Source organism: Anastrepha ludens, chromosome 6 (assembly GCF_028408465.1).
Source record: "Anastrepha ludens isolate Willacy chromosome 6, idAnaLude1.1, whole genome shotgun sequence".
Lineage (NCBI taxonomy): Eukaryota > Metazoa > Arthropoda > Insecta > Diptera > Tephritidae > Anastrepha > Anastrepha ludens.
Window position 1 is genome coordinate 54,301,162 of NC_071502.1, and position 27,249 is coordinate 54,328,410.

The 27,249-nt window shown below is 34.4% G+C and overlaps 2 protein-coding genes across 5 annotated transcripts in view; one reads left to right on the forward strand and one right to left on the reverse strand.

Moving 5' to 3' along the window:
• LOC128866141 (probable beta-hexosaminidase fdl) overlaps positions 1–27,249 on the forward strand; it is a 77,511-nt gene that overhangs the window by 31,556 nt on the left and 18,706 nt on the right. The window lies entirely within an intron of this gene.
• On the reverse strand, positions 2,627–19,970 carry LOC128866142 (uncharacterized). Its single transcript, XM_054106655.1, has 3 exons — positions 19,419–19,970; positions 16,140–16,287; positions 2,627–4,322 (listed from the first exon to the last, which is right to left on the reverse strand). Exons 1-3 carry the CDS (start codon positions 19,886–19,888, stop codon positions 2,784–2,786), a joined length of 2,157 nt encoding a protein of 718 aa, XP_053962630.1. The 5' UTR covers positions 19,889–19,970; the 3' UTR covers positions 2,627–2,783.

Consider the following 27,249-nt stretch of genomic DNA (forward strand, 5'->3'; position numbering starts at 1 on the left):
GAAACGTAAGGGTCAAGCTCCAGCTCAAGCTTTTAGCCAGTCAGGTCAACCTAACCTAACCTATTCATTAGAATACCGCGTGACAAACCGATAGCACATCAAGCACTTTAACCAGTTTTGACAATTCTTATCTTTATTTTTTTAATTGTTATTATTTTTGTCTAAAAGTATAACTCATTCTCTAACAAAAACCGTATAAATCATATTTTAAAATTGTTTACAAAAAATACATCATACTAAATTTTCATCCCAATTCCATGGATTTTAATTGGAATTTCTAGAAAAATGTTTACGTGCAATTTTACAGCTTATTCAATTTTAGTTTGATGACGTACAAGTATGAAGTTGCTAAAGAATCCCCTTGAGTTATTATAATTTTTTTCCCTAACGGTGTTGCGCATTTTCCCTATAACAACAAAGCACGAAAAAGAATCAAAATTGCAAAATATTGATGTGTTATATAATATTATATATCTATAGATTTTTTGCATCATAAAAAGGTTTATTGCGTCGGTACAGCTTTCCTTTGATAAAGCTATATTTTTGATCTTGTGGGATAGGAAATTGCACCTACAACTTTAATTTACGGTGAAAACATTTGTTTTTATGCATGCTTTGTGTATTAAGAGTATCGATTTGCAAAACGGAGCGTTTTAAAAATATGTTTGAAATTAAAAAAAAAATTGGTCGAAAACTTTTTATAAAAAAACTACTTAATATATTGCAAAACCTCATCCATAATTCTATGCAAATGCAATTTTAAATAAACGCTCCAAATCCATAGTCAAGATTTGTTCCAGGTCTTAGTACGCCCGACTTGAAAAATGTGGTGTCCAGCAAAATATCAGGTCAGTCCATAAGTTCGTGCGTATTTTCCCCATAATTTCACTTTTGTACGATTGTTGCATACAAAAAATTATTCGCGGAATATAACGGAACTATTTATATTTTCTTTGATATATTGTGCATTCCACAAGTGATTTTAATCGCGCACGTGTTGTTAAAAAATAAAATGGAATCTTCGAACGCGTATAAGATGCATATTTTGTATTTTTTTTATAAAAGTGGTAAAAATGCAACAACTGCTGCTGCAGAAATAAACACTGTTCACGGAGAGAATACCGTGAGTGTAAGGACTGCGCAAAAGTGGTTTTCAAAATTCCGAAGTGGTAACTGCGACGCGGAGGATTGCCCGCGCGCTGGTCGTCTTGAAGTCTTTAACTCCGACGCCTTGCTCGAACTCGCTGCGGAAGCTGAGCCAAATTTCACAGTCGATATGATAACTCAGAGGTTGAATTTATCGCATGGAACAGTTCACAGGCACCTGGTTCAGTTGGGAAAGGTTTCAAAGCTGGGAAAATGGGTTCCGCATAGACTTTCCGTCGCCAACCTTCAGCAGAGAGTGAATGTGTGTTCTCAGCTGCTGCAACGGCTTCAGAATGAAAGTTTTTTTATCGTTACTGGTGATGAAAAATTGGTCCTTTACAATAATCTTGTTCGCAAACGCCAATGGTTAGATAAAGATGAAACACTAGAACCGACCTCTAGAGATGGCTTCACCCCAAGAAGCTTCTCCTGTCTATTTGGTGGTATATGGCCGGATTTTTTTATTATGAACTTCTGGAACCAAACCAGACGATAACTGGTAATTATTATTCCCATCAGTTATTAAACCTAAATGAGGCACTTAACAAAAATCGACCGTTTTTAGTGAATAGGCGCAAAGTTTTGTTTCACCACGACCACGCAAGACCTCATACCACAAGGCAAACATGAGGCAAGCTGAACGAGTTCGGAAGGGAGCTAATGCCGCATCCACCATACTCTCCGGATATTGCACCTTGTGATTATCACCTTTTCCGTGGACTTCAATCCCATATGAGTAACAAGAACTACTCCTCAAAAGAAGCTATAAAAAGGGATATCAAAGCGTATTTGACTCCAAGGACGAACAATTTTTTGAGCAATGAATTAAAAATTTGCCTAAACGTTGGGAAGACATTGTAAATAATGAAGGAAAATATATTATTGATTAATAAATACTTTAAACACCTTTTTTGTTAACTTTAAAACTACCTTTAAAAAACGCACGAACTTATCGTCCCCTTAGTATAACAATAGCCTATGTGCTCATAGGCTATTATTTTTTTATTGAATTTTTGGATTCTCCATCGTCGATTTTATATGTGGTCAAAATTTTGTCAAATTCTAGTTCCACAAAGTGGGTCAAAACGTCAGTCAAAAATAATAAATATTTACAGACATAACGAGATTTGAGTGAGAGCTACTTTCGACAAAAAGTTTGAAATTCATTTTCTCAAAACATCAAAAAATGTATAGGCTATTTTAATACTAAGGGGACGTTATGGCCTGAGCTGATAATTGTAAAATTTTCGTTAGGCAAAATTCAAAATAAAAATATTATATCTGGATATTTGTTTCAGACTAAACCTGCGAATAACTAATTTTTAAAGTATTAGGGCATGTTTTAAGTAAAAAAAGTGACCTTTTGGAATTTCTGCAAACCCCCAAGCCTATTAATATGTCACCCGAATCGAGATAGTCACTAGAAAGAAGTTAAGTTTTTTATTATCGCTCGAAATTAAGGTCAAACTCCTTCTTTTTGATACTTTTTGTTGCTATAATGTTTCCCTTTATTCAATTTAATTTTTATTTTTGGTACAGTGTGTGTCAAATTTTATGCATTTCAGTGAATATGAAATTGTTAGCTAAAACTATTAAAGCACTTCTGGCTTTCACTTAAGCAGGCTCGCCGTTATATTTTATACATATCCACTTGACTCCAACTTTGCGGCTGCTTCATAGGTGGGTAAGCCTGTCTGATCGATGACTTTGCTCATGTCGACTCGTATTATACCACTATTCCCATTAATTGCATCCAAAGTAGTGTCTTCGGGCAATTTTGGCATCGCGACGTCCGTCGTACATTGGGAGGATGTTGCAATTTCAGCAATTGCTAAACCTCTTTTGCCGTTTGCAACAACCATATCCCTGGCTGCGTTTTCAGCGGGTGTTGTTAACTCTTCTATCATTGTCTGCCCATTTGCATTCTGATCGATCATCACCTCCTTTGACCCTGCGTCTGCATTATTATTTGTATTTGTCGGTACCGCATTGTTGTTGTTGTTCCCATTGCTATCACCGTCCATAATTATTGTTGATGGCGACTCCAAAATACGCACAGCACACGCGCACCTCTCCAATTCGTCATTATCCAGCGGATCTGTATTTGACGCGGTTACCACAGCAGCCATGGCATGCTCACCACATACTTCCACTTGCAAACTCTCATCCTTGCTCTCGTCATCATTTATTGCGGTTAGCTGTTGACAGCTGTCAGCCAACTTCAACTCACTGTTGCTGCGTGCTGCAGTTTCTGTGGTAGCTGACGTCTTCACTGCGGCACTTGTTGTGGCTGGTAATGTGGAGAAGGTTGTGGACACGTCCAGCTCACTTTCCACCGAGAGCATGAGCGTCTCATCGGCATCGTAACGAAATTTACCACAAAGTGGGCAACCGCGACGATAGTAAGTGCTGTGATGTGGCAAGTAACGCCGTCCACCTCTTTTCGCTGTTAATTTTGCTGGCAGCGTGAGTGGCAAGGGCAATGATTTGCGTGGCAGCAACATTGGTGATATGTGGTTTCTGTTGCTGTTGCTGCTGCTGCTGCTGGCGGCACTGCCACCTGTGAGGTTGGTGGCGCCACATGGTGAGGATGTGGCGTGCGTGGCGCGTACCGCTACTGCAGCGGCTGCTGCGTTCCACATGTTCTCCACCTCGGCACGCTGTAGCGAGCAGCATGACTGTGCGTTCAGCACCTTTTTCATGTTAATAAACGCTGCATTGTTGCTATTATTATTGCTAGCATTGTATCTGCTGCTCGGAGTGTTTGGTTTGCCGCAAGCAAAGAAATTGCTGCAACTATTGCCACCAATGCTGTTGCCGCTGATGCTGATGTTACAGCTGCCACTCAAATTGCCATTGCTGTCGTTGTTCAGCGTGTCCATAGCCAGGTTGCTGGTTGCTGCTGAGGCAGACATTGTTGGTGTTGCCATTTCGTTGACGGCGAGTGTGGAACGGTAACCTGGTGGTGGGGAGTTGTGTTGTAAATGTATTTGTTGTTGTTGTTGCCGCTGTTGCTGTAGGTGACATTGTTGTTGATAAAATTGTTGCTGTATTAATTGTTGCTCTTGCATCGCCACTACGGCATCGTACGATGGTGGCGGCTCGTGATGAAGCGTTGCTACGGTGGTTAACCCCTCCCCAGATTCACCCAAAAAGAGACCAGAAGTTTCGTAGCTCTGCGAAGAAAAGAGAAAAAAATATGTGAATATAGAGTTCCAAAGTAAAAGATGAAATTGTATGTAAAATTACAAAATATGAGGAAACCTGTGACCAGCCGCCAGAGCGGCAGTCACGCAAGGAAATTGGTCAACTGTAAATTGTCACTGCGAAAGATGGTAAGAAATATTCATGGCGAGAGGAGGCGCAAAATATGACTAGCACAATCAGCAAGAAAGTAAAAATCGCCGAACAGAGCGTTGATTAAAAAAGTTAATCGAAAATTTTGGTCGAATTGCCCGGTACAAGAAATAATACATCGGTACACATTCGTCTCGGGCATTGATTTGAAAATATACCGAATGACATTCGGAAAATATTATTTATCATTATAAATTGTATATTCAGGTGTATTAACAGATGAAGAATTCCAATTCAAAATAAATGTTTAAGTTGAAATTAAAAAATAGCATAAAATACAAGTGTCTGTTTTATTTCTTAGCCAGCAAGTCGGGATTTCGTACTGGTGTTCGTGGACCATTTTACATTTTGCGCCGATTTTAATTTATTCATTTAAAAATTTATTAGGTCATAATCTCAACTTTTATAGTATAACAAAGGTAATTAGTAGAATTTCCATAAAACTAGTGGAGAGAACAACGAATCAATAAGATTGCGTGCGACATTAGGATATATGCACAGTCTGTCTAATAGAATCGTGTCCGCTATAACTTGGAAACTATTTGACCAATTCGATGCTACAACTGCATTGTATGGGCTTACAATATTTATTATACGCAATATATTCAATAAAATGCAGTTTCACCACCATTAGCTGTAATGGCTTCACATCTTTGAGTCATAGTTTGTGTTAATTTCTGCGCAAGCTGTGGAGGAAATTGGCTACAAATCAATCGAATTGTTTGGTCGACTATATTTGTTTTCCTTTGAGTTTTTGCTGAGCTATTGCCCAAACATTTTCAAAAGGGTTGACATTAGCCGCCTGTTAAGGCCAATCCAACATTTCAATCCCATTTTGTTGTTTCCCCTCTACACACCCTCGGCTCCGATGCTTGGCTTCGTTGTCTTCTTGTAAAATACAAGGTTGGCTAATTTTTCCAAATATCGTTGCAGTTGACAGTAATAATGCATTGATAAATTTTATTCATCTAAACTGCTTTCAAATTGGCGATAAAAACAAATAAACGACCAATTCTTTTTTCGAAGAAGCAGTCCAAAACCCTAAACTTAACTGAATGCCTAACAGTTCGTTGAAGTTTTTTATTATAAGCAATACATGCAACGACGTATGCGACTATGCGCCCAAAAGGAAAATTTATCCGTGAATACTACGTTTACCGAATTCCGTTCTGAATTTGCCTTAGCCCAAGCAAGTCTTTTTTTCAATGTGGAATAATGAGAGGAGCGGTTTTGAGGTCTTCTGCACGTAAATGTCCTCGAATGTGTCTTTGGAGACATTACAACCGTTTTTCCGTTATATATTATTCCATATTTTGCGTATAATAAATATTGTCAGCCCTTACAATGCCACTTCTCCTGCTCAGCTTCATGAACGATAAGTTAGGCTTTGTCATAAACAAGCGTTTTCCGCTAGATATCTTTAGTGAACATATCTCAATACATATACTTTGGAACGGTGGTTTATAGGTTACATTACGCTTAAAAAAAAAGTTGTTTTTAGCGAAGTCAGTTATGTGTTACAGCGTTTAAAAATAGAGGTAGAAAAAAGATAAATTCGGTGCAATTTTCATGCTGTTATGGACTCAGAGAAGAGTAGAGTAGAGAGAAGCGATGATTTCAATGGTTCTGTTCCGGGCACATGAAGGTCGAAGATGAAATACACTGGTAGAAATTGTTAGTAAAATTATGGAAATCGTCTAGCCAGATGGACATTTAAGTACTTCTTCCATTATCTAAGACTGTTGGATCCAAGGCACATTGACCAAATCGAGCAGCTGATTTGATTTGTTTCTATTTATTTGGTTTCCAAATTCTCATTCTTTGTTTATAGATTTTGATATTCTAGGGAAACAAAATACATTGCTTTTGTTGCTTTTCCTCTATAGCTACTATCTGTTCAATATGCCTCAATTGAAATCATTTGGATGAAGCTGCTCTGAAGAAAATGGTCAGTATCTAGGTGCTACATAAATTGACGTAAAAATCTTCTGGACCGATTTGAGGCCCGAGATTCTTTACAGTATCTTAAAAATATTGTCCTTTTTTGAAAGCGGATGGTAATTAGGGAGAAAAAATGTGTTATAAGAGAACCACAGACTACAAAAGACATAATCAAATAAGGGTAAGCAGGATTAACGGCCAAACAGGTTTTGTTGTTTGTGCTTGGTAATATTGGATGGGAATACTCCACTTTAAGCTGCTCCCATTGAGCCAAACATTGAATTCGGACCTCTTCTACTATTAACATTTTCAAGCAGACGCGATCGTAGGATCGACCAGAATTGAATTAATAGGAGTGGTGTTACGTTTCATATAAACAAAGCTTAGTCACATGCATTAGTAACGACGCTCCAGAAGCGCCTAGAGTTTGGTTGGCAGGTGGTAACCGCCGCTTAATCTAGATCTGGCATCCTTTCAATCATTTACATGATTTCCGTGATGTTACAAAAGTGGCCTCAAGTGAGGCTTGTGAAACAGATGTTTCGGTTTTTGTTTATCTTCCCATAAGGACGAGCACTTCTTCAATAGCGGAATTTATTTAATTTTTATTTTTAATTTTTTAATAAAATCTTTGAAAATAATCTGTTATTATTACATACAATGCTAAGCTAATGTGCAGCAGTAATTGGTTTATTGAGATGGCAATGTTAACAATTGTATTTTGTATGGAGCAAAATTAATCATCCAATTTTGTTTTTGAAAATCTTTTGGAAACCTTTACTTTGACTTTTACGCGTTCCATTGCTTATCTATCTATTTGTATACTCGTACTGTAGCTGTTTAATTTCCAAATCGTGCGACGCCATTTACAACAATTATAAATTTTTCGATAGGGGGATTAATTTTGTGCCAACTTGTACATGAAAGTACCTAATTGAAAAAAAAATTGAATTCAGCACATATCCAAATGATAAAAGCATTCAGACCAATATTTCAGGCTTCAAACACCCGTACAAAGCGGTGAATATTTGATCTAAATCGGATAATACTCACGATGTTAATTTCAGAGCGAACAAATTTTCGGATCCTTTTATTTGATCTTACATATTGCTATTAAAATGGCTCATATAATCTTCAAATTTTACTAAAAGCGTATTTCATCACACACAAAATCAAAATTTGCACATACTTTTTTTTATTTTTTTTTGCTCATATCCATTTAAATTTTAAATGAAAGACATAAACTTGGTGTTTAATATATTATAAAAATATAGTGCGCCAACTTACTATTGTACCGGGATTATTGATAAGTTCTGACAATTTGCTTGTTTCTTATGTAATTTTAATATTATTTTAGGAAAATACAGTTAATTCTCTGACAAAAATCATATAAATTCATCCTTCAAGCTTTGTGTAATTAAAAAAAATCAAAACAAGTTCTTCAAAATTTCACACTTTTCGACCAAAATTTTTAGAACAATTTCGAATATGCAGGTTTATCGCCTATTTAAGTTTGGTAAAGTGTAAGTTTGAAGTCGGTCGAAAATCGCGTTGATTTTTCACAATTTTTTTTTTTTTGGTGATACGGAAGAAAATGCAAGTCGGTGCACCGGGAGGTAATGATTGACGTGATAATGTAGTGATATATAGATGTAGTTAGGTGCTTTTCCGTGTTAGAATACAATTTTTCCAAAGCTTCTTTTACATTACTAAAACTTCTGTTTAAATATTCAAAAGTGTATGCACAGCGTATGATTTTTATAAAAGTACTCGTATGTTCCTATTGAAATGACTGAAATCAATTGAAATTTGTTGCTCGTGTTGCAAGTCAAATAACCTCATCGATTTTAATCTGTGAACTAACAGCGCTAAAAGACTTGTATGTACATACATATGTATGTATAAGTGTACTAAATAAACAACAATTTTGTTGTGCAATTAATTTACTGATTTAATGTTAGCGAATGTCCGATTTACCCAAAACTTATCTCAGCAACTGGTGTTGATGCTTTTAAAGGCAGGAAAGCAAACGACACATAAAACTTAATTATATTTACTTATGTGTGTATGTATGTACTTGTATACATATATGTATATACATATAAACATTTTGGGTGTGCACTCAATATACATAGTAAAGACACGACAGGTCGAATTACAATAAATGTGGTCAAGTTATTGGTGATGATTTTACGTCCACGGTTTGGCACAAAGAAAGTGACAGAGTAAAAAATAGTTATTTATGTGCCTTGTCTGAGAAATTAGAAAATGCTGAGCTCGTAAAGTCACATTAACAGTATGTAAACATTTAAGGATAAACTAAAATTTCATTAAATTCGCTTTTCATGTGGTTGTGCTGTGTGAAAGTAAGTAGGGGGGAAATAAAGAAAATTATAAAAACTACAGCATTGGGTCGTATTGAGCATGAGCCCAACATGAGTAAGTAAAAGTAACGTCATAAATGAGTAATCACCAATTACGAGTCGTCGATTGTACTTGCATGGATGGTTGTAAATTTAGCATCGTCGCATCGGCGTAACTTTTGGAATCGCCGAATCTTACTCGTTTGTGTGCGTGTGTGAAGCGAAAGGCGTGGTTGCTCGCGCTCACTGGCTACCTGACCGGGTATAATCGCGTGCATTTTCACTTGCAGCAGTTTGGTTTGCCTATTGAGATGGATTGCATGAAGGCTCTGTCTTGAGAATTATGAGAAGTACGGCCAAGTTTTGTGTAATTATTGAAATATTTCAGCTACTTTAAAAGTAGTAGAACTCCCATGAGTTAGGAATTCGTCCAACAAAGACTTCTTATCTTTTATTTGGGATATTGAAATTCTATTGGCAAAAACGGGTTGAGGACCTATTACTAAGATGCAAAATATCTTTTTAGGTCGCGATGTGTTATCTTCTGCTGTAGCCAATTTTTATCCATTTATCTACTGTCAGCGTTAAAAGGAAAGACACTCCACATATTGACAACCTTTTTTTATTATTATTATTTATTTTTTTTTTCAATATATTCGGCAAAATTTTATTAACTCCTCAATCCTTTTATGGGTATGTATAAGTAGTTTTACAGCCCATTCAATTTAGGATAACAGAATGCATGTTTCATTGTTTTTGTTCCAGTATAAGCTTTATTTTATAAAAAATTTAAAAAAAATAAAATATATTAAAAAAATTAAAAAATATTAGAAATAATTACAAAAATATAAAAAAATCGATAAATAGTCAAAATTTGCCAATTTGTGGTGTACACTTTTTATTGACGCTCCTTGAATGGAAGATAGAATTCAAAGAAAACCAACTTGAAGGCGAACATTTTAATGCTATTTTACAGCTATTTACGCTCCCAAAAAAAAGCTGCGAATTCTGAACAAATTTAGTATTAGTGTTTAAGCCAGTTGTTCTTCGCGGCTGTAAGTAGGCAGCAAAGGTGTAAAGTTTGTTTATCGTATCATTTGCCGAAAAAAAATCGCTGCATCTCTCAAAGGGCTTATGAAATGGTAAGTTGAAAGCGTACAATGCATGCGAACTGCAGTTATACTTTGCATTGCGCTCTATCCTCTTTATGAGCAAGACTCATTAAAGGAGTCCCCGAGCTATAAAGCTAAACGAATTAAAAAGGCAAAAATAGTTAGGCGTAACACATTAGTGTTAGCTCAAATGAATTAAGTCGTAACTACATCTTGAAGCATACCTCAAGGTAATTACTTTAATACGATTTTTATTAATTACTATTGCAAAGGATAGGCTAGTTTTTTTTCGGTTAGGCTAGTTTTTTTAAATCGATGTGACGCTGCGTTCCAAAAAGTTAATAGCAGCAATTCAGTATTCATATTCCGCTATATAAAATGGTTCGCTTTACTTTTGAGCAACCTTTCAAAATCGAAACTTCGAAAATCGAAAACTTTAAAAGTGTATGCTTTGTTGCTGAAACAGTACGAATTTAGAAAGAAATTTCATTTGAGATAAAGCACTGACTTGACCTCACCTTGTACAAGTAAATTTTTTAAACCAGTGTGAGATATTGCCCATAATGTGCGCATGAATCCGATAACATCAATTCGACGTAGATCTCAGCGACCCTTCTGCATGAAGACGTCGGTTTGCAACGACGACTCTGCTCAAAAAATCACATTTTCGAATTAGTCGCATTTTCGTCGCAGCGACTACATTAACACTAACCGTATCGAGGTATCACGTATACCTATTTTTACCTCAACCGGTCATTTGATCGGTTATGAAATAATTGTGTTTTCAAAACAAATTTTTAATTTTTATTAATACTTAATAAAATGTTCAAATAACAATCCGGGACGTCCCGGATTTACATTCGTCTAAGGACTGGCATGGGGAATTTTTACGCTGCTACAATAACAACAACATAAACCAATATTACCTCAGCGTGAGACCGTGTTCGGAATTTTTTTTTTTTTTGAAACGCCGACACCTTTGGAAATTTCCGCTATTATCATATCATTGTATTTCTTTTCCGATATTTCAGTAAAAAGGCGTTATATGTCTTACAATTCATCGATCGGTGGTTTAAGTTCGATAACCCAGTAGTTAGCCGTTAATTTGATATACCTGTTTTATTGCATTATGAAATCTCAACGATGTTTGTTTTGTAGCGTTACCATTGAAGGTATTGTTCTGTCTACAATACGCCATGACTCATGTACCTAAACGCAATATTTCTGCCTTATCAGAAATCAACGGAAATGTGCAGTGATTTTGAGTTGAAAAGATGTGCTGCTGCAAGGTCGGTTTATAATGCCTTTTGAATGAAGGTTTACTATTTTTAATAAATCATTGAAAAATATAGCGCGGTGATTTGTTTACATGGATTGTAAAACTAGCCCTTTATTTTTTCCTGCTGCGCGCTTTATAAACTAAGCTCGCCGTTGGTTTTTTTGGTAGAAAAGTGTATCTACATATGTCAAATTTATTTATGTTTAAGTAAACTGTTTTTGAAAAATTTATACATTTCTGTAAGTTAATAAAATAATACATATGCAATAGAAATTTTTGAAGCTTCTTATAGTTTTTAAAACTGGTTTTTGTCGTTTCCGGTTGCCTAACTATCATTCAAGCAAACAATGCCTATTACTACTCGGTTATTTATTACTCACTGGTTCACAATTACACCCGCGGTAAACTAATTAGAAACGCGATATTTTAAACAGTTTTTCATAATTTTTTTTCTTAATATAGTTCATTTTCTAACAAATTTCATATATGTATGTAAATCGAAGTTTCAAACTTCTTACAAGATATGTGAAAACTCGAGAAATGTTCATCAAATTTTAAACCTTTCAATCAGAATTAAATAAAAAATGGATATGCAGTTTCATAGCTTTAAAATTTATTATAATAAAGCGGAGCATAGGAGCGTAATATGTGTAGATAGGTACTTTTTCATAGTAGTTTTTAAAATGTCAATTAAAAAAAAAATATTATCAAGGAATAACAAAACGAGAAAAAAAAACTAAAATCAAGGGTGCAAGTTTAAAGTGATTCAAATTTCTCGTGGATTTTTGATAACTTTATCCCTTTCCGGCTATTAAACTTGACTGTATGGATACTCGCCATATTAGTAATTTTACTAGTACACACACATTGCTTTAATTTCTGGAGCAATTCTCTACTACCTACCAACTCAGGCCAGTACAAACTGTTTGCTGCTCTAGTTTCTTCCCATTGTGGCACAGCTATGTAATTTTCGATTGGTCAATAAAATCAAAAATAATTACGTGTGAAAAAGGGGCACACACAGTAAAAAGTAGGCTAAACTACATATATTTATATTTAAATTGCTTTGCTCCTAATTACATATCTTACAATGCACGCACTGCTGTTAGCGCCAATTAAGTTTCACACTTAGCTATTCACATAAGTGCACGTCCTGCCCAAAATATCCTTTTTGGTAGTTTTTGGCTACAGTTATTTATATTGGATACATCGTGCAGAGGAAGTAGAACTTGATTTCACTAGTTCAGGAGTAACTAAACCTATTGAGCATACGAGTATTAATAAATAAAATAACCTCTCCAGTGAATACGACCTACAAAAATTGTTTACATGCACGCATACTCGGGTACCTACATTATTGATAACCCTACCACCATTAATCTCTTATTGATTATATTTTCTATGAAAACTAAAAATAATCCATGTTGCCTCTTTACTTACAAACTATTAATGAGCACATATACTACATATATATATTAAATATATAAGTCTTTTGTAATAGCTGACAAGAATAAAAAAGCCAAACAGTTAGGCAATTAAATAGGGGGCTGAATTCTACTTTAGCTAGTGACATATCCTGCCACACCTAACCCTAGTGAAGCCAGCTGTAATGTTTTACATGCCTGCGTAAAACTGAAAGTGAATGCGTTGTCAATCCGGAAGCCAATATTTGAAACTCAAATTATGACATTGGCTGTGAAAATCTGGAAAAATTGTATGTGAATATATTCAATTTCAAAAATTCTGCAATGTTTTAGCAAACCGCACAGTGTGAATAATCGAATCAGAAATATGTAAGGCATGATCGCTGGCACCATCTATCGAAATTAATCCAATCTTTCAAGTATCCACTTGGACCGGAGCTAATTTTAGGATTAAGCGTAGCGGGAATAATCGGATACATCAAAGTTTTCAATAATCAAACTCATGGCTCTCCATTTGTTATCGGAAAAAGTAGACCAGCCACAATTCCATTTCATTGTATTACAGTCCGAAGCGGCTGATAACGAATGCTATTGCTATAGTGCTAAGTTCATTCCTGTAGGTAGGTGGGTGAAATGGTTGAAGTGCCGGTCTGGGGCTCCTCAAGGAGCACTAAAGCGCCGTTTTGATACCATTATGAGACCTCCAACAGGAAACCAAACCCCACTTACAGAGAAAATGCCCTACAGTCTCCTTCTCCTTAAAGGTCCCCAAAGTTTCTGCAATGGGGGTTAAATGATAACCCTAGCTTTTCCGCGTGTGTGCCGATCGTCCAGTGACCGGTAAGTACAGCTAAGAGTTTGGAAATTAAATGGGGAGGAGTCCAAAGGACTTTCTGAGTCTTTCGTATATCGTATTGGGGCTAAAGGGTTTTCAAATTGCACATGAAAAAATTGAACTCCATCTTTTCTACGCTTTCCTTGATAAATAATTTGCGCAGTTCGCCTTTAATCACTGTCAGGGGGATGCCGATGACCGGGTAGGAGGTCTCTGAGGCCAATTCAGTCCCCTTCCTTTCAAGCAATTTCATTTCCCTCTATGTTCCTAAGTCCTGGAACCCAGAGCAGAGAAATGTTACCTGCACACCCAAGAGATTTGATCTCCTCCTTACAGGAGTTAACTAATTTCGTTCTGCATCATGGCGCCGCCACGATCTAGGGGCTTGACTATCGGAGAAAATGTTAATATCTCCCTCGCTCCCGCGTTCCCTGAGCATTTTGCATGCCTGCAGGATCGCAAAGACTTCTGCTTGAAAAACACTAGCAGTATTCAGTAATTTAAAGGAGATAGATAAATTGGCTGATTTAGAGAAAACCCCTGCTCCGACTCTCGATTCCATCTTGGAACTGTCTGTGAAGACAGAGGTGCAAGCTTCGGTGTAGATTTTCTCCTCGATCCAATCCTGCCTATTTGGAAAAATTGCCCTAACACGGCTCTCAAACTCTAGTTTGCAGGTAGAGAGATCTGTTCGAAGTTCGGAGAAATATGGTGTTAACTGCTCAAAAATGCTACCATGCCCCTTCTCTAGAGGCCAATATCCGTTAACCTGATTGCACTTTGAGCTGCGATGGAAATAATGTAAAAGTCGATGTGAAGTAAGTGCAAACGACATTCAGGGCAGCACTGGGGCAAGTTTTACATTCTCCAGTGATGCCAATGCATGCAGTCCTTTGCACCCTCCCCAGTTTAGTGATATTGTAGCCTTCCCTAAGAGCTTCCCAACAAACCAGGCATCCATACGTTAAAATTGGCAAAACCACTGAGTTGTACATACACAGTACGACCTTTGGCTTGAATCCCCATTCCTGTATAAAACGTAATTCTAATTTACTTTAATTTTTTTTAGGGTTTCAAAATTCTTCTTTTTTTACACCCCGAAATTATTGTGATTATGAAAATAAAAATTGTATTGAGTTTTTTTGAAACTATTTTCAATTGACACAAATTTGATTTTCAAACTTTTTTCTTTGGGTTTCGTGAATTTTCTGTCTTGCCAAGCCATCCCATTATTGAGATGAAGAAAATAAGAAGAGAGTTCTAGCACGGCAATTGATTTTTGTATATACATATTATATATAGTATATAGTATTCACAGTTTTTTGGATGTGCCGCAATAAGAAACGATAAACGAATGATTGAAAAAGTTTTTGTGTTGGTGAGTAGATGAGGAAATATTGAAGTAAATAAAGCAGGTGAGCGAGTGATTCCATGTTAAGTGATCCAAGTAGTTAGGATTGAGTATAACTAGAAGTAAACTGAAGAAATTAGGAAAAAAGTAATAATTTCGAAATGTTTCTATGTCTATTCTATTTCATTCTATTTTGTTATAAACTTTTTTAAAGTGAAACATCTTCATTTTTTATACTATTTTTAAAACTTTTTAATTTATTTTTTGGAAAAATATAGTTTTTTATCACAAACTTTTGGCGAAAATTTTATTGGTTTATAATTTATGAAAAACGCCAGCCTCAGATTTTTTTCTTTTTTTCATGAATAGCTTAGACTATGCTCAGTAATCTCTGAAAGTTTCATAGCGAGGTCCCCATATTTAACTTTCCTAGTTATATTCAAATTCGCACAGCAAATCAATGAAAAATATCGTGTATCGCTTATTAGTACACGTAGCGAGGCTTCGATCGACTTGAAGCTCTTCGGTAGAGAAGTATTTTGCAATGGTTCGCTTTACGTATTTGAATGTAATTAGAAAAGTTAAAGGGATCTTATGAAATTTGCAGAGATTACAGAGCAAGTCTCAGATATTACAATAATAAAAAAATTAGAAAAATATCTGAGCGAACGCCAACAAAATGGTTTCCACACAAATTTTGAACAAAACACTAAGATTTTTTCACAAACATTTTTTTTAAACATGACAATTAAATGTCAAAAAGAACCATAGATATTTCATTTGCAAAAACTATACCAAAATTTTCAATTTTGAAAACATTTTTTATTTTCAAATTTTTTCTTTTCAAAATTGAATAAATTTCAAAATAATTATTTTTTTTTATATTTTCAAATTTTTTATAATTTTTTTTTTCATTATAATGTTTTTATTTCAAAATGATTAATTTTTCTTAAATTATTAATTTAAAAATTATAAAATAAATATTAAAATTAAAAGTTAATAATTTTTTCCTTATTTTTTTATAGTTAGTAATTTTTTTTAAATTGTTGGTTATTTTAAAAATTATTAATCTTATGTTTTAAATTATTAATTTTTTTCAAAATTTTCTCAGTTTACTTCCTATTATACTCAAGCCTACGAATAAACCAATTTTCAGAAAAATATATCACAACGTCCAAAATAGTTGGATTACTTGACATGGAGTCTTGGGATAGCGCACAACCAACTACATAATTGGTCTTCCAATACTAAAAGAAGTGCATCGACCTCTATTTTATGAAAATATGTGTTAAAAAGCCCTTTCGCCACATAATAATCGAATAGCAACATACCTGCTCCACACTATATATTTCCATATTTGGATCACTTTCAAGCCACTGATGTTGTTGGCGATATGCTGCTTCGGTGCGCTTCTTTATGTTGCGATGGCAACAATAACAAACAACGCATAAAATTGTGGTAACCACTGACAGCATGGCGCTGCAAGTAAAGTTGGAATATTCATATACATATATATACACATACATATATACTATTATATATGAAAAGTGTACAAAATAAAGTAAGTTTGGGTTAAAGCAGTTAGTGTAATAAATATACAATATGCCAATTACCGTAGGAGAAGGTGTGTAAAAGTATACTTTCACAAACAAAATGTCTTGCCTTAAATAACTTGAATGGTAGTTGAGAAATTAACCTGAAGTATTTTAAATGGTTTCATATTTAAATTTTGAAATGTAATGCTGATTTATGATTATCCAGTTCTATTTTTTATGAGAGGGAATAAAATCAATAGACGGACGCGAAAACTTGTGCGTGTTTGCGTGATTGATTTTTTTACTTTTGGCCATTCGCATTCTACGTGCAAGAAATTTATTTATATTCCACGCGCACGAATGTGTACGTGTGTGTATGTATATACATATGCGCTACTATAAATATAAATTAAGGGCAAAAACCAAAAAAACGAAAACAAAAATACGTTCGTTTCCAAATTGAGGAAACGTAGATAAAGTCGTCAATCGAACAATATGACAGACGGAGAAAATATTTGAGACCTGCTACTGTTGCAGGCTGTTACAAAATTCCTTGTAAAGCAGAAGTGGGAAATTGTGACTTACTTTGCTTAAATGTCAAGTCAAATGGTGTCGAATATATGTACATAGTGAGTATACATTAGTGTGGGTCAATGGATGGCTTTATTTTGTATGGAACGGTTTTATTTCGACACCGCGCCTAGCAGATTTGGATTTTACATAGAGTTATGAGGAAGAAGTCCATTAGAGCACATTATATGTATTTTATAATATTGTAATAGAAAAAGTGACTACGTGTAATGTTTTTTTAACATGTAAATTGAACTAAAGCTTGCGAAGAACAAAAATGACAAACAAAAAAAATTATGTTTAACATTTAGCGTCCACTTCCGGCTTTTTCAATAAGAAATTTTTTATTTAAAGTAAATTTTTCCCAACAAAAGGTCTGCAAGTATAAGTTTATATTACAAAAAAAAAAAGAAGGAAATAAAGTAAGTAAAAATTAATATTTATATAATATTCGTATTAATTATAGATATATATTAGAGCTATGCTCTAATGTAGTTTTTTCTTATAATTTTATGAAGAATGCGAATTTGTTATAAACCATGTCGAAAAAATGGTTCCATACAAATTGAACCACCCTAGTATAAGTAAGTATATGTATATATGTATGCATGCATGCGACATTCTTATATAAATATTAAACGTTGCTATTGTCACATTTTCATTGTTTGTCCAGTACAACGTTACCTCACTAATTCATAATTGATAACACTCTTAGCTGAGACTTACGGGCAAATAATAAATGAACGATCACTGCTTCATTATATTTTGTATTCCACTGAAACGTTGTTGGAGTTTAACGATGTTATTTGTGACGTTCGTTACGGCGTTGTTTGTCAGCCATGAAGCATCACACGGGACCACATTGAACCACAAGACTACCGGAATGATGAGGATTTAGCGGAGAAGGTTCGAAAATTTCGTTATATCATGCGACGATCATGTGAATTGGCTACCAACATCATGGAATTTGATCACGTTGGATTACTTTTTTTTTACTGTTTTCCAAATGAAAAAGTGTAAACCAATAAACAATCTCTGAAAAATTTCTGGCCTCACATACGCGACTCGGTGCACCATTGAGTGCGGTGATATTGATGAAATCGAGTTGGTGAAGTGCCAAAATATCAGCTAAAATTTCGTCAAACGTTTCAATGCCATAAGGCGATTCTTTATTACTGTGTTTTATACGTAACCGTCTTGCATATATGGTACTCTTTATTACAATAAAAACATCAACACTTGTCATATTAATATTGCGTTTTTTGCGATCTAAAAAGAACATCCTATATATTCTAATTTCGCTTTCTTCGCAACAAACCCAATTTTCACTTTTCTAAATTGCCTATTCAATAGCGAAAGATTTTCAGTAAATATTTGGGGCATTTAAATCTCCTGTGTAGCGTCTCTACAGGCAGTAATCTCAAGTCAGTTAAAAGCTAACCGAATAAACGGTATTTTAAAGTCTCGAAAACCGGAGAGTATCAATTTCTCAATCAATCTCTTAAATTTTTACCTCTAAAAACTTATCTGCCGCCCCAAAAATATTTAGCTATCTCATACTCTGTAAGCTGTTACATTATGGAAACGCACTTCGTCCAACCATGTACACTGGTGAACAGTTTTTTGGCATCAATCCCAAAGCATTTGTCGGCAAGCCTATGGCTACACCATTCACCACCTGAATAACAGTGAGACTCGAACTGTACGTTGAGGTCGACGGAATCGAGTGTATGTATATGACAATTAACCGAAAGATATTAGGTGTCAAGCTCGATATTCACCTCTCCTTCTACGCATACACGTATGCGGAAAGCAACAAAATCCGCAGCTGGAATAAAGTCTTCAACGCACTCGTCGGCTGAAATAGAATAGAACAGTGCGTTAAAATAAACAAGGGGTCTGTAGTAAGGCGATTTACTATGGACGCTGGGCATCAGCAACAAGGGTTAGGCAAATCTACATATATGAATACCGGTACTGGATGTACCACTATTTAGTTATCTATAGCTAAAATATCTGAAATGGGAACAAAAATCAAATGTTTCAAGTTAATTCTATTGCTGCAAGAATGCTTGATGTTTTTGAAACTTAAGAAAGCTCTTGAGTGCAATTGAGTTCCTGGAACTTAACTTTCACAAAAATTCAGAATAGATTGTTTTTGTCATAGACACTATTGAATTTTCGTCGTCTCTAAAAAATTTGGTTTGTCTAAGTTGTCAGAAGGTGTAGAAATAAATAGTAAAATAAAATGAAGAAATAATTTACAAATTTAATTTATGAAAAAAAAAACTAAATTGCTGATTGCAAAATTGGTTAATTTAGTTAAGAACATCTATCGAAAAGTGTACGTATTTTTAAAATTATACCAGCTGAGAGTAAAATTTAAAGTAAATATTGCGCCAAGGGCTCTATTGTTGCTTGCATGTGTGTGTGAGAGTGGGTGTTATGTTGCTTGTTTGCTGATAGTGGTTTCGCAAAAGTTTTGTTTTCGTTGCTGATACTCACCCGCATAACAGCAAATTGGCATTTCCATTAATTGCATGTGGATATGTTTGATGACCGCTGCCAATGTTGCCACCACTACTAATGCCACCTGGACTGTGACCGATGAGGCCACTTATGCCGAAACTGGCACGTATCGTCTGCAATCCATTGCCGGCTGCGTATTTGTTAATTATATTTGTATATGTCTCATTGCTGTCATCATAACTATTGTTGTCACTGCTCTCATCAGCGTAACCATCATTATCGATAATTCGATGATTGTTATATTTGTTGCTATCAGTTGCCGTTGTTATTGCTGTTGTTGCCGACTGTGTTTGTTTAATGTTAACATTTGTTGTTGTTGAGGGTGTTGTTCCTTTTGCACTATGCATTTGTGCATTTGTCGTCAAATTGGCAACATTTGAAATGTTTTGCTTATTGTACTTGAACATTAACGGCGTAATTACTGCGAAACGTCTTAAAGACATCATTGCATTTATTTGTTGTTATTGATTTCCGCTGAATTCGAGAGACAAAAAAATAATGCTAGAAATTATTTTCCTCTGCCACTATTGTTCGTGTTAGCGAGAAGTTTGAATCTGAGGTGCAAAGAGAGTAAACAAATTTGCTCAAAAATAATGCTAAATTTCTTTTCAAACCATATATTTTATTACATAAATAAAAAAAAAAATATTTTGGAGCCTTTTCATTATTGATTTATATTTGCTTTCCATCGGCATCATCGAGAATCCAATATGTGTCTCCTGCTGGGAGGTGGATAGAAAGTGAGCGCCATTTCTCTACTTTTGCCCAGCATTCGCTAGACTAAGGAGGCGCATTTTTAGCGCAGTTGTGTAGAGAACGGATTAGCTACATTACTACTTCCCGGAATAATCAAGGTGTCGCGAAAATTTAAAAAGGAGTTTACTCCTGGGTAAGACTCCGTCAGAAAATATGAGATTTGCAAGTGGTCTTTCGATTCCGTTGGATGGATTTCAATGCAATTTACAGACAATATAGAAACAAATAAGTAGTTTAAATTAGTATTATGTTAAACAAAAAATTTCGAAATTTTGACCAAAAAAAAGTCAAAAAAATTTTTTGAATCAATTTTTAGTTGATTTGGCCAGTTTTTTAGATTTTCTGTTATACACGTAACGATTCCTTATGATTTAACCTTTATTTTGAAAAAAAAAAAATTTTATGGTGTCTATAATAATTCTCGAGATATTGCGATTTTAGTGGAAGCGCGCACGCACGGTTTAGCTAACAGGTGTGCAATGCGCGCTGCGTTATGTTCCTGTATGAAGTGACTGGAGCAGACTGCTGCAGGTCTGTGCGCGTTTTTCTACTCCCGCGCTGCGTAACCGCGAACTTCACGGTGCGCGCTTCCACTAAAATCGCAATATCTCGAGAACTATTATAGACACCATTAAATTTTTTTTTTTTCAAAATAAAGGTTAAATCATAAGGAATCGTTACGTGTATAACAGAAAATCTAAAAAACTGGCCAAATCAACTAAAAATTGATTCAAAAATTTTTTTTGACTTTTTTTTGGTCAAAATTTCGAAATTTTTTTTTTAACATAATACTAATTTAAACTACTTATTTGTTTCTATATTGTCTGTAAATTGCATTGAAATCCATCCAACGGTTCAAGAAATATTGATTTTTGAAAAAAACACGGTCCCGATTTTCAACATGGCGTAGATGACTCAATTTTGAAAATTTTTCAAAATCCTTTTAGGCTCGAATGTATCTTACCTAGAACTAATATTTCCCAAAGTTTCAAAGAAATCGAAAGACCACTTGCAAATCTCATATTTTCTGACGGAGTCTTACCCTCCTCTCAAAAGTTATGTGTAGAACTAACCACAAAAAACTGACTCAATTTGTACTTACGCTCTCGCGAAAGAACTGCAGAACTATCATATCATGCTAGCATACACAGGTCATAATCTATTGGCTGCACATGCGTACAAGATACTCGTAGGGATTGCTAACACGGATAAATGCAGGAAATGCAGAGAGGATGTTGAGGTAACTTTAGAACACCTTCTGTGCGTCTGACCGGCATTATTAAAAATGCGTTAAAATGCCTGGTAGCCCCATTGTTGGAGGGTCTGGAGGTCGTCTGAAAAGCGGATGTCCCAGCTCTGCTTAGATTCGCCAAAAGCGCTGATGACCTACATGATGTCTACTTTCAGTATTCATAGAGGTCGGTCTCCATATGGTATCGCTAGAGACCAAAAGGTCTATGCGTGGCTTATTGCCAACCAGACTAACCTAACCTAACTCCTCTCTAAGCTCTTTCCACTCGAATTTTTCTATCCATAATTATTGTCCTTCTGTTAACGTCTTAAATATACCATATACCATGCTTTAATGCTATATACACATATATATATATATATATATATATAATATAGTATATATAATTATATATAGCTCCTCCTCCCAATTGTGGTTTGCCAGTTGATATTTTTCCACAAATGGAGGGGCCTACAGCTTTATGCCGCCTCCGAATGGCAGGCGATTTTTTATGACGATAAGTATTATCGAAGGCTGCCCATTGCCTGCCGTTATTAGAAAAAACCTTTTTCCATCATTTAGTGTTTCATGCTCGGAGTTTCAAAGCCGTGCACTTCTGAATGGTAGTCATGCATCAACCCATTCGGCTACGCCGGCCACCTGTCTATCTATCCGTCTATGAAGGACATATTCCTAGTTAATGCTCGATAGATTTCCAAAATTTATAGCCTTACTTAATATTTTTTAATTTCAAATACTCTTATGTGCCATTGGAAAACACATTAAGAGCTCATCTAAAAAAATTTTAAATATGTCCCGCTTCCCTAATATTTTGCCTTTTTACTCCAGTACTTCTAACTATATACAGTGACGGTCAAAATAAAAGTAGCCCAGCATATCACCAACTTTTGACTATATATGCATTATCTTTCATGAAAACATATTTCATACAACAACAAAAACCATATAACTTAAGGTATCAAAGCTTATACAAGATTTAAAAAAATTTTAAAAATTTTCGTTAAAATTTGAATCTTTTTAGTCAGAATTTTTAGAAAAATTGGTTTTGCATATAAGGAAAGCCTGAATTTTTTTAATTCAAATTTGTTGAATTTTTCAAGATCTTATACCAATGAAATACAATATATTTTTTATGAGAAAGAAAAAAATGTTATAAAAAATATATAAATAAATAAAAATATATAAGCTTTGTAGCACCATTATTATTACTGTATACAGCCATTCCAAATTAAACGTGCCCATCGATTTCGTTCAAATTCTGCACATGGGATATAAATTCATGCATAAACTTACGGAAATCGGCTTAAAAAAAATTTGAAATTTTTTCACAGCAATTATGATACAATATATTTTTAAAAGGTTCTACTTTTTTATTTCTTTCGATGTTCCCATAATTTTTTTGACTAAATTAATATAGAAAAATTATTTTTTAAATAATATTACCCGAGATGAAATCTCAAAGGCTTCAGAAGTTGTGACTGTTTGATTGGTACACCACTAAACCTTGAAAAAAAAAATATTGAATTCAAAGAAAATGATTATCCAACAAAATTTCATTATTTTTAAATTTGAAATGAAGGTTTGGGAATCGGTTCCGAAATCTTTCTAATCTTCACTGGCAAAACAATATGTGACTATCCCATTAGGCTTAATGGCCCTTTAAACTATCCATAAGCATCTTCGCGGACCATTTCGTACTACAAAGTTATCGTTACAGAGTCTGCATATGGTGGACCGACTCAACTTGCTTTTGCAACTTATCGCCATAGGCACCAATGTACCTCTTATCGAATTTGATGCCATCTCGTGAAGTAGAAAATATCTTAGTTCAATATGGATAAAGGAATGAAGTACATACAAACCATTATTTAAATCCAAAGTTCTTTCAGTGCTCATAAGAGTATTCGGTCCGGATGAAGTATTGGGAAGAGAAGAGAGCACAGGCAATCTACTCCATATCTCATAATAATCTAACCCATCATTCGTCTATCCGCCTACATTTTTCGTTTAGTGCATGTTTCGTAATTTCACACATCTAAGTGCTGTGAAGTTATGGAACAATGGGTCGTATGAGTAATGTGGATTGAATACATCTCAATGTCTTGATAAAGTCCCACATATCAACATACACACATAAATACACGGAAAATACATATATCACGGATAAAGTAATCCAAAAACAATTTCTCTTTCAGAATTATTTTGTTAAAATTTATTTAGAATGGGGCATATTTTTAGGTATGTTTTGTGTGTTAGATTAGAAGCATAGGTCAAAACAGTCGTTTCGCTATATAACGGGTGATTTTTTAGCTATTATCTTTTTAAACAGTTGACTTAAACAGCTGATGCACGTTTCGTGTTTTGTTTCACTGTCAAAAATCGTCAGTTTGGTCTATAATTTAAACATGAATCGTCCAACAAACAAACAACGCTTGCAATCATTGCATTTTATTATAAAAATACGTGTTCTGTTTTGAAAGTTTGAAGTCGAAATATTGTGTTCAGCGACGAAGCTCATTTTTACATCAATGGGTACGTAAATAAGCAGAATTGTCGATTTTGGAGTGAAGATCAGCCAGGAGAATTGCAAGAGCTACCAATGTATCCAGAAAAAGTCACAGTTTGCTGCGGTTTATGGGGTGGAGGTATCATTGGACTGTACTTCTTCAAAGATGCTGCGAATCGTAACGTAACTGTGAATGGTGAGCGCTACCGTGAAATGATATCCAACTTTTTTTGCCCAAAATGCAAGAGTTTGACTTGCGTTACATGTGGTTTCAGCAAGACGGTGCCGCATGCCACACAGCACGCGTAACAATGGATTTGTTGAGAGGCGAGTTCGGTGAACATTTTATTTCACGTTCGGGACCTGTCAATTGGCCACCCAGATCGTGCGATATAACGCCTTTAGATTATTTTTTGTGGGGCTATGTTAAAGCTCATGTCTATTCACACAAGCCTGCTTCAATTAACGCATTGGAAGACAACATTAAAGCATTTATATGTGAGATACCGGCCGAAACATTGGACCATGTGAAGCGCAGTCGCGGTCAACGTTTGCATGAAAGAATCTTCAAACATTAAATTATATGGACTGTACTATCGATTTAAATAAAAATTTCATGCATTTTTCTGAATTTTACGTGTGTTTTTTGAAAAACTTTCCTAAAGCTCTTAAAAAATCACCCGATAGATACAAGTAATAAAAGAAATCCATACTAAATTTATTTGCTACTTTTGGTTTAATTTAAAATTTCGGTAGCAACAACACCCAAAATCGTCACACAACCAAATACAACAAAAATAAAGTTGTCCAAGGGGCTTTGAGGGAATGTATGTGACAAAAACTGAATATAGCTGCATAAAGTATTTAAATAATTATGTAAAAAAGAAAATGATTTCAAACTTAAATCATTAATTTACTTTTAAATATCAAATTAAATTCAACTCATTGCTATTCAACTACGTAAAAAGTAAGAGTTTATGGAATGTTTGTTTTAGGGAATATATGTAATACAAACTTAATACAATCGCCGAATGTATTTAAAATTTTCGCAAGATAAACATTTTTTTAAATTAAAAAATTTAAAATAAAAAAAAAAACTTAAAATTTTTAATTTAATTTAAAATTTCAAATAAAGTTCAATTCATAGCTCTGTAACTATTTACACTCCATAAGCTCTTGAGTGCTTGTTTTAAAATAGCTACACCTTGGATGCACCTCAAAATTTGTATTCGAATTAGAAGTTCTTAAAATTTGGCTACAGAAAATCAAGCGAGAGTTGAATTTTTCACGCCTCACATTTTTGGATCCACTAAAAGTTACATAATAAATCTGTTGTTACAAGAAAAGTCCCTTCAAAATTTCTAAAAAAAAAGAATTCAGAATTTTCAGCAATACTTAATTATTTTTATTTATAATAAAGTATCATCTCTGTTTTTATTGAAACATTTTGCGGAATGAAAAATAATTTCCTGAATATTTAATGAATACCGGAAGCTAAATCATTTTTTATAATTTATTTAGATTCACAAGACTAAAAATGACTGTTAAAATATTAAATCTTTTGAGTTTTCATTAAATTTATATATCAGTTTTTATCGCTTTTAATCCTTTAAAAATCCTTTTGCGGCACAAATCTGTCCATAAGTTCAGCAGCGATTACAAAACCCTTTTAGATGATTAAATCACGCATGCAAAGTTGTTGCCATCGATTAGTTCACTGATTTAATACACATACACGCACATACCTACACAACTTACTGCATTGAACGTTAATTAAAGTTTATTATTATTATTAGTTTTTTTTATTTGCTCTTTGTTGCTATATTCAAAAAATACAAACGGTTTATTCGTTTATTTCTCAAATGCTTATTAAATATATTACTTTTCTCTGAATAATTCAAAACAATATTTATTTGAAATCACTTTTCTCACTACAATGAGAAACGCATTAAAATAGCGATTTTCCTCGTTCGTTCTATTCGTCCATCACGACTGTACAGCTCGCTCCCATTTACTAAACTAGTCGGGCAGGATAAAGAGAGCATGCTAGAAAGTCTATTCTAGTCTAGCCTAGCCCGAATGGCAGTTACGAAACGCATACATGGACATTTGTGCTATATTTACTTGGCATTTTTGTACACCATCCACATGCCACCCTTCCGAGTGTCCCAAGAGACAGGCTAAATAACGGCGATACGCTTTTACTTGTGACTTCCACATGTCTCATTCTAACGGCATTCTAACAACAATATATCATTACAAATAATGCTCAATATCGGTTGATTGCATATATAGTCGCACTTAACCGAAAAGTTGTGTCTAGTTTGGAAAGTTTCTAGTGCAAGTATGCAATCTTTACAAACATACATATGTATGTATGTACGTATGTATGTGCCCATACAAAAGTATGGGATGGATTATGCATATATCTATGCATAAACCGCTAAGTTAAAAGTGTGAGATGCCTAAATTTACTTCTGACTGACGCCTTTTAAAGTTAGTTATTACAATAAAAAAAAAACAAATACCACAGAAGCCGCAACTTAATTTTTTTTAGCTTTTTAAATTATGTATTTAATTTTTAAGTAGCTCTGAAAATACATATATACATACATATATGTGCTGTCAGCGTTAACATAATTGATAAGTTTTGACTAATTACATATTAATAGATTTTGTAATATTAAATATTTTTTTTAAATATAGTTCATACTACAACAAGACCATATAAAGCAAAGTTTCGAACTCTGTATAAAATTTTAAAAATTTAGGAAATTTTCATCAAATTTCCAAGATTTATACTCAGAATCTTTAGAATAATTTCGGGTATGCAGTTTTATAGACTACAGTGACAAAATATACATAGAAGATAGAAGATATAGACAAAAAAAAAATTAACCCGGGCGCTGCAATTATTTGAAATCTGATTGGCACCGGGCTTGCACATCGCTGCAATAAAGGTCTTGTTGAGACTTAAGGTGGCCAATGTTGAAAATAAACTTTATTGTTTATGAGCTCACGGCAGTTACAAGAAGTTCCAAGTTCCCTAAATAAGCCAATTCTCAAACGACACTAATTTTGATGGTAGATACAAAAACATTCTGTCTGTATATAAAGAGATAAAAGTAAATAGTAAAAGTAAAGGTATGAAAGAAGACACACGGCGTCAGTGAAAAAATATCTGGACCTATAAAACGTAGTAATAGTTTTTTTTTGTTTTACTCGAACTGAATATGCAGTTTCTGCCGCCACACAGTGGCCACAGTGATAAACCTAAAAGTTGGCTAGAATTT

What these genes read in the sequence shown, in the direction of transcription:
- LOC128866142 (XM_054106655.1), bottom strand. Translation starts at nt 19,888, where the DNA reads ATGATGTCTTTAAGACGTTTCGCAGTAATTACGCCGTTAATGTTCAAG. An exon ending in GCCAATTTGCTGTTATGCGG is followed by an intron (nt 16,288 to 19,418) that starts GTGAGTATCAGC and finishes CTTTACTTGCAG; the next exon opens with CGCCATGCTGTCAGTGGTTA. An exon ending in AAATATATAGTGTGGAGCAG is followed by an intron (nt 4,323 to 16,139) that starts GTATGTTGCTAT and finishes TTTTCTTCGCAG; the next exon opens with AGCTACGAAACTTCTGGTCT.